Source organism: Takifugu flavidus, chromosome 4 (assembly GCF_003711565.1).
Source record: "Takifugu flavidus isolate HTHZ2018 chromosome 4, ASM371156v2, whole genome shotgun sequence".
Taxonomy (NCBI): Eukaryota; Metazoa; Chordata; class Actinopteri; order Tetraodontiformes; family Tetraodontidae; genus Takifugu; species Takifugu flavidus.
Window position 1 is genome coordinate 11,998,800 of NC_079523.1, and position 8,514 is coordinate 12,007,313.

The following is an 8,514-nucleotide window of genomic DNA, read 5'->3' on the forward strand; positions in this document are numbered from 1 at the left end:
AAGGCCAAGCAGGTCACGTGACCAAATGACGTAATTCAAGATGGCGCCTCCAGCCTGGCGACTCCACTGTTAGCTTTCTAGCTTGTTTACAATAGTCACAATATGGCAAATTCGACGGCGGCGTGACGTTTTCCACCGTGACAGCCGTCGCTATAACACAAGAATAGATGTGACTCGAACAGCTTTGTTTAAAGATGAGGTAAAATACAGGGCCAAACGGGAATCGTTGGCTGAATATTGAAGATAATAGGTGACCAGAAGAAACTGTAAATGGTCTTCAGAAATTCCTTTTGAGAGAGAGAGGAGCTCGATATGGCGCTGAGAGAATTAAAAGTTTGTCTCTTAGGGGTAAGCCACTGTCTTCTTTTATTTGAACACATACTGCAGGCTCATAGAGACTGCACATTTAGTTGCACCTGTAGCATCAAATAAGCTATCCGATTATCCACTTCCTCCATCGGGCTGTAACATACGGCTGGACAGTCTGTTTACATCAGTTAAACGTGTTTATTGATGTGACCAAGTTAATTAACATTATGTTATTACCAGGCGTAGTTACTAAAGTGGCGCATCTGTAGTGTGAGCACATCTTTCACCGATCTATAACCCATTATGCTGAAATAATGATTAAATCAGTCCTGTCATCTTAAATGATGACAGAAAGCAGATTTTAAGAGTTCACTTTATACTGATTTGACTTTTTTCTTTGTATCACATTTGTTATTGTCCTGCAGGAAACTGGTGTTGGAAAGTCAAGTATTGTATGGAGATTTGTCGAGGACAGCTTTGACCCAAATATCAACCCAACAATCGGGTAGGTCTTTGCCAAAACCCTGTTTATTCCATTTCAGTTCTTAGTGTTTCTGTTGGCTGGTATTATGGCCCCGCTCAGGATTTGCATCAACGTTTGTCCTGGTCCCTTGTCATTTTAAAAGAATGGATCCAATCTTATGTCATATATGTTATAGGTTTTAGTCAGGTCATCAACACACTGCACTGCAGGACTTAGGGGCTAGGATGTCATTTTTGTGGGGTTGACTGGACGGTCTTGGAGCCTGTCACAGCTGCATCTGCTGCTTAGTTTTAAAATGATTGTATTATTGAAATAGTTATAGCAGTGTTATTTAGGTTTAGCAGCAACACAATTGGGAGTCAGCTAATTAGTAAAGATGTGCAATAATTTGAAAAGTTGTGCGAGTTTGAAGGTGTTTTTTCTTTTCCAGGGCATCATTCATGACGAAGACAGTGCAATACCAAAATGAGCTTCACAAATTCCTAATCTGGGATACAGCTGGACAAGAACGGGTTAGAAGTTCTCTTTTTTTTTTGTTGTGTCGTAAATCAGAGGATTTACACGCTTTGACTTTGTAATAGTATAAATTGATGTCAGTTTAAACTATGTTCTTTAAAGGTCTACTTTAATGTGGCTGCAGAGGGAAAAGAGGTATTGTCAGTGAACTCCACCTGAAGTTACTTTAGTGTACTACTCCCAAGCCAAAGTTAATAATGCTGTTACAAATCACTTCTGATAGGGGGCGACATTTACCTTTAAATAAGTGGTATCTCCCCCACCCCCAATAATTGCTCTTTTTTAGTTTTTCACAGTATAACTTTTTTAAATAACTTTGTCTTGTTTATACAAGGAAGTGACAGTTGAAGAGGTTCTTATTTACCCGTTCTGTAACTTTTCGTTTTCCTCCTACATTACATGTACATAAGTTGCATTTCTTTTGGAGTGATTTATATATAGTGTTTTTTTGTGTTTTTTTTTAACTCAGAGTGTATCTCACAGCACCTCCCCTATAACAATAATCAATAACAATAAACAATATATCAGTGTCTGACTACAAATATCATATCCAATCTCCTCAAAGCACACTATAGCTATAACTTGAGGAACTACTTTCTTTGTTGACACACATCCTGCATCCTACATCTGTCTGCGTCAGCTCCACATCGCTTCCCTTTGTGCATGCCTTTCTCTTTTTCTTATGCGCAGTGCTCCGCTCTGTCTTGTCTAAGAGTTAGTGCCACTCTATTTCAGATTGGTCCCTTGTTTCCCATTTGAAATTTCTCCTGGTTTCTTTTCAGAATATCCATATTTTTTCTGACCGTCTCCCTCTGCTTACATTTCCACTCCCCTTGGCCTCTTATGTCAACCTCCTGAGGGAGCTCTCAGATTTGTGGTGAAGACGTAGTAACATTCCGTTGGACGTTTTCTGCATGTGTCGGTGTTCTGATATGAAACTGCTGGGGTATTTTGCAGATTTGCAACGCTCGCCTTGCGAATTTTGCAGAGACTTATTCAATTTTTTGCGTTGGGGGGGGGGAAATACAAATAATCCAGGGAATTCTCTGGAATGAGAGAGGGAGACCAGGGCAAAAAACTAAAGCCCAGTGTTTCATGATCTACAAGTATGACTGAGCCCATCTGTCAACACTCCCTTGAGGCTTTTCCTTATAATGATCCCTTCTCAAAGTGCTGGAGAGGAACCATGCTTCCTTATGGGAAAAAAAAGAGTTCTTTTAATCATATACCAAGATTATGGTTTCAGCAATTAATCAGCTCTTGTCGGGCATCACTGGGGCTGTTTTCCAGGCTTCTGTGTGGCCACCTATCTGGCCCTGCTGTGATTACTCTTTGGGTGAAAGCGGCGATGGACCACACAGGACTGGTAGTGGTGTGGCTCAACACTAGCCAATGAGACAGGCTTCACATTTCTGAGCGTCTCTGCCAAATATCCTAAGTTGGATTCCGGTTGGTGGATTTGGGGCCAGTAACAACTATAATTATGTGGTATACAGGGTATGCCTTCCTGAGGTAGCAGCGCTACTCCAAGGAGAGTTTGTTCCCTGATATTTGATAGGAAAATATAATAGGTGGGAAGGCAAAGTCATTAAATATTTGTTTTTTATTTTCACAAATTGGATTCTTTTAAAATATCCATTTACCAATCCCCTGCTTACACTTTTGTGTGATAGCATTTTCTCTTGAGCTTGCATTGACAAACTATAGCACCGATGCATTATCGCCATCATCACCATCAGCATCATTTCTAAGATTCATTATTTAAATTATATGATAACAGCTGGTTAAAATTCCTGTGCAAAAAAGTTGAATTATTAATTACCAGGAATAAAATCCAGCTAAATACACATACGCACAAATTAATGTGTTTTTATAAGGGATTTCTATAAATCATGACACTGGTCCTCCCCCATGGGTGCTTGAATGTTGCTCCATCATGTTTCTACAGTAGTTTTGTGTGGACAGACTGAATGAGTTTTATAGCTGTAATCTATCATTTCCGTATTAGAAGCAGCCTTTATAGGGTCTCTCGCACTTGGAAAGGGGGAGGTTGCAGACAGATCTTTACAGAACAGACTTTTCAGCGTGACAGAATGTTTTGCCAGGAAAAATTCTAAACCCTGACAAAAGAAGAACCCCCCCCAGTCTCCCCCGCTGCTACGGGCGTATAACAATGAAACTTGTTTTGATTACACAGGGCCCGGTGATGTGCAGAATAACCACAAATGTATGTCCTTTCATATATATGGAGGCGAAAATTGTCTGCCATTCTCTCTTTACTCTAGAATGAATTCCCTATGTCTGAAAGCTTCAATTTTTAAATACATCCAGGTATGAGCTCAGAATAGTGGCACATTTTTGTTCATGCTGCTTAGTGGGAGTTTTATTTATTTTCTATCAGTGGGAAATTAACAACAGTGAAAGTCATCCCGGCAACAGTTGACAGATGAGCTGATTCATCTTTGTGGATCATCTTATTTTAAAGAACGTTTGTGTTTCTGTCTCGTATTCATCCTTTTCTACTTTCCCACAGTTCCGTGCACTGGCGCCAATGTACTACAGAGGTTCAGCCGCAGCCATCATCGTCTATGACATCACGAAAGAGGTCAGTTTCTGTAGACTGTAGAGGAGATAAACGCTGCATACACACTCCCGTGCACAGCTGTAATATTTCAGGGATTTTGCAACAGTCTGAGAATAAGCGCACGAGGAGCCGCCAAGCACCCAGGTGTGATCACGCATGTGACGAAAATGCCAAAAATCGCCCATTTTAACTGTTTACGTTTTTAAAAATAAAGCCGAAGGCGTCGTTTGGCCCTTGCATTGTGAATGTTTACCGCACTCTTTTGCTGCGAGCATTTAGTAGCGAGCCAGCTGCAGGAAGTCGAGCTGACCACATATTTGATAATTAAATTTCCACACTGATCAGACAAAAAAGATACGAGGGTAGAAAAATTACCATCAATCTTTCAGCTGCCTTTGCTAAAATGAAGGACGGTGTGATGCGCTGCGACGTGGGCCTGCCTGTTCATGAACTGAAGCTTTTTCTTCATTTCAACTGTATCTTCAGGAGTCCTTCCAGACACTGAAGAACTGGGTAAAGGAACTTCGCCAGCATGGTCCTCCTAACATAGTGGTTGCCATCGCAGGCAACAAATGCGATCTATCTGATGCCAGGTGAACCTGACGAACATATCATAAATACCTGCATATGTTTTCACATTGTTATAAACTACATTTGCGATTCTTCATGGATCCACAGGGAAGTGTCAGAGAAGGATGCCAAGGACTATGCAGACTCCATCCATGCTATCTTCGTGGAAACCAGTGCCAAGAACGCCATCAACATCAACGAAGTGTTCATAGAGATAAGTGAGTCTGTTTCTCCAACTGTTGCTCCTTTGACCTCTCACACCTTGTCTCCGCAGCACCGCTTTCAAAGCTTTCCATATCCAAATTAGATGTTTTTGGCCGAATCTCTGTTCATGTGAGAGGGGGGAAAAAACACGCTTACTGCACTCTAAAAAACCTGACAGTTTGAGAGCTGCGTGCCTTCTGTCACCATTTTTTTTCCCGCCTGTAGCTCACGTTTCATTATCTCCTTTTTGCTGCCAAAGCAGCTGTGACCCTTCGAGTTCTGGAGCTGCGTGGAGTTCTCCAGCACTAAAGTTGCAATTTGAACTTCTGTGAAGAGGTGTTTCTGTAGCTTATCTGATTAGGTTCCATTCGGAGGAGTTTCTGCTGCTTTTTGCTGCTGCTTCTCACCTGCTCCGCGGTGGGAATCCAAAAAGCAAGCAAGCAAATTGAGTAATACCCTGCAGTGGGAAAGGGCCTTTTAACAAAGGCAAATCTCCCGCTGAAAGATAACACTGTTATTAAGGAATACTGTTAGTTTGATTGAGTATGTTTAGTCAGAAAATAAATCAAGCCTTTCAGCAGTGGAGGGGGTCAGCAAGGCTGGTCCCACTCATTTAAAGCTCCTCAGCCATATTTGCTACTGAACCCTTTTTTCCCATTACCAGCTGTGTCCTTTTCAGCATTTTGCACCCATGTGTTTTCATCACATTAGACCCTGTAAGCTAGCCTTCACTTGGAAAGTCCGTCAGTGTAAGTTGCGGTCTTTTTTGGGGGGAATTTCCTTGGAATTTCGGGTGTAATAACTACACCAGGAACAGCCAACAGGACCTGCGAGGCGCTCTGACACAGTTCTCTAGCCAACATTGTTTTTTCAAAATCAATCAGATCTTCAATCTTTAAATGTAAGTGTTTCCCCGTCCGTTCCAAGTCCATGCTGACCTTTTTTCACCTGTCGCCACAGGTAAGCGCATTCCTGCAGTAGATGTAGTTGGAGCAACCGCGGCAAGAGGCTTCAAACTGGGACGACAGGCCTCCGAGTCCCACAGGACATGTTGCTGATGTCGCTGACTGTCTCCATGTGGCTGGTGATCCGACCTTTTCTCACCCTCTCAGTTTACTCTGGTTTGCTTGTGCTTACAGCCATGATCCCCCCCCCACCCACACACACACACACACACACCAGCATTGGTGATTGGTGCGCCCAACAAGGTCACCGACCCCACTCAACCATTGCTTTAGGCCTCAAAAAACCATATTTTGCCAACAAAATTTAGACTCTATGTTTATTGAGCAATGACAAAAACAGATGACTCTGCTATTTAAATGAAGGATTGAATTAATTTAAGTGAGGGATTCAATCAATGTAAATTGACTCATTGTGTATTCTATTCCTGATTTAGGGAAGTAAATGAAATCAGTGCGCGTACATGTAAATCTGTAAAAAAAACATTACTTCAGGCTGAATGTTGTTGAACATCACCAAATTATTTTGAAATTGCTTAAGTTATTACTTTTTCCTGTTTGGGAAAGATTAAACATTCTTAACTCTTTGAAGGGTCCAACTGTAGATTGCATGTTCATAATCAGTAATTCAGTATAAAGTTCTGATAAAATTGGGAAAAAAGTAGTTATCACGAAGGACGTTTGAAGGTAATCAAGCAAAATTAATTGCACTGTTAACTGCAAATGGCTAAAATTCAGAAACTTTGTATTTCATGATTTGTTTGGCATTCCGGTGCATCCGTTTGTGGCGATTAATGTGCACCTTTACAAGGAACATTCAGTTTAATAGGAACTTATAGGACGAGTACATTTTTAGACTTTCTTAGCTCTGATCAAGAAACCAGCAGTCTGCATGTGAAATAAAGAGCCATCACAGGACATTTTAATACTGCCAATGAATAAATGAATGTAGCCAATTAAAACCTATGCTATCCAGAAAATGAACCCTGAAGGACCGATCAAACTTCTTAGGAGTACTTGCAGTACTTGGATCCATCTTTATGGATGCATTAAGTGTTGTTTCTCAAAAACAATTCTTTTCATTGAACCTTGGGATCAAAACAAGAGTTACCAGCTGTTTGTTTAATTCATCAATTTCAAATGTTAAATATTTAACCGGTATATTAAGGCAAACTGAAAGGTTCAAGCGTCTTGAGCGACTCGCTCCACTTTTCACATACTGAAAGTCGTCTGTTAGCATCTGATCAACATGTGACAAGTCTTATTTTATTTTTTCCTGCATTGCCTTATATACAAGAGTTTTCCATGCATTTCTGAAGGGTTGCGGGTTTTTTTTCTCAAACACACTGTTGTTTTTTTTCTCCCCAACCTGTGGTAAAAATCAATGAGACGCGTGGACCAACACAGCTTTGACTATAAACCTCGGCTCCTTGCAGAGCACTTGTAGGTGCGGAGCAGACGTGTCGACGTGCTGACCGCTTAATGAACCTTTCTGCTCGGAATTAGTGCATGCGCTTTGATCCAAGGTCCACTTTCTGGTTTTCCTCTCTCCGAACTGTCCCCGCCTCATCCCTCGCGCCGCGCAAGCACGGTTCACCGCCTCTCGGTTTGTAGGGAGCTTTACTGATCTGATGTTCTTCGGCTGAGTTACAGCTCTTTTATTTGCATTAGCTTGATCACTCTATGTAAAGTCCAGTCCTCACAGACGTTACTGTGAAACTGACCTCGTTCCAGACAGTTTGAAACTTTGCATTGAGGTTATTTTATACTGATTTTGGGATATATTTCATCTGACGTTGCTGTGAAAGTACATATGTGAGGAGACTAACCACACACCCACAAACCCAGAGCGGTTTCTGAAACCATTCTAATGGCTTTTGATTGAATGGCGAGTCGCGCTTCAATATTAATAACGGGGCTTCAGCAATATTGTGGGGAAAAAGGGAATCCTTCGGAGACTTGGAAAGCACTTTGACAATGTGTGTTAAATACAAACCAATACTCTAGAGTCTTTTCGTGGTGGTGGATGAGAGATTCTCTGTTGATATTTTTATTTCAGGATTTTAATGTTTGCTCTGGAACATGGTGCCAAATGTTCAGTTTCACAATACTGCAGTTAATTAACCAATTGTGTCATTGAGGTAACACAGTGCTAATCACTTACATTGAATTAAAAAGAAAATATCCATGTTTTTTTTCTTTATTGATAACATGACGTTTGAATATGAATAAGTGTTTGCATTAAACAAAGGAGTCTCGGGCTGGCCCTGGGATTGTCATTAACGTATATTATATATATTTTTCATTGTAGATTATACCAACAAGGACAGAATTTAGTAACTATATCCTGTTGTAAGTCAATTGTGTGACCACACCATTGGTGAGCACTTGCAGTAATTCCATCAACATTGTAGTTGCAACCTTTAAATGACTGAAAACACACCCGTGGTCTCAATCACGCAGTGAAATCCTACATGTGTAAAAAGGGAATTCTCAATTTTTAACCAATAAAAGAGTGACAAAAAAGGTGTGTTTTTTTTGGTGATGTTTGTTGGTGACCAAGAGAGGCCAAGTTAGTAATTGAGCTGTTCCTCCGGAAGCCGACCATCCCGGCTATAAATATAAGAATGACACCTGAGATGCGTGTGCGACTCCCTGTGCTGCCCTTTAAATTGAGCTGACAAACATGAATTTTACAACTAACTGATTCCCAGTGCACTTCATAGAAAATCCCTCCAAAAACCATTTAGTAGATTTAACAAAAAAGAAGATAAACAGATCAATATTCAAACAGTAGAGGACCAATAATTAAGACCAGTGTCCTAATTGTCATTTTAAGAGTCCTGTATATTTGCCTTATAATGTGTTTTTATTATACATCTATT

The 8,514-nt window shown here is 40.7% G+C and overlaps 1 protein-coding gene across 1 annotated transcript; it reads left to right on the forward strand.

Annotated features, from left to right (window-relative positions):
• Positions 1-9: 9 nt before the first annotated feature.
• On the forward strand, positions 10-8,157 carry rab22a (RAB22A, member RAS oncogene family). The gene is made up of 7 exons (XM_057031322.1): positions 10-348; positions 735-814; positions 1,224-1,305; positions 3,843-3,914; positions 4,380-4,486; positions 4,572-4,681; positions 5,628-8,157. Exons 1-7 carry the CDS (start codon positions 313-315, stop codon positions 5,723-5,725), a joined length of 585 nt encoding a protein of 194 aa, XP_056887302.1. The 5' UTR covers positions 10-312; the 3' UTR covers positions 5,726-8,157.
• Positions 8,158-8,514: the final 357 nt, after the last annotated feature.

Coding starts and splice junctions, on each gene's coding strand:
- rab22a (XM_057031322.1), top strand. CDS start 313: ATGGCGCTGAGAGAATTAAAAGTTTGTCTCTTAGGG. Junction 349..734: donor TAAAAGTTTGTCTCTTAGGG/GTAAGCCACTGT, acceptor ATTGTCCTGCAG/GAAACTGGTGTTGGAAAGTC. Junction 815..1,223: donor AATATCAACCCAACAATCGG/GTAGGTCTTTGC, acceptor TTTCTTTTCCAG/GGCATCATTCATGACGAAGA.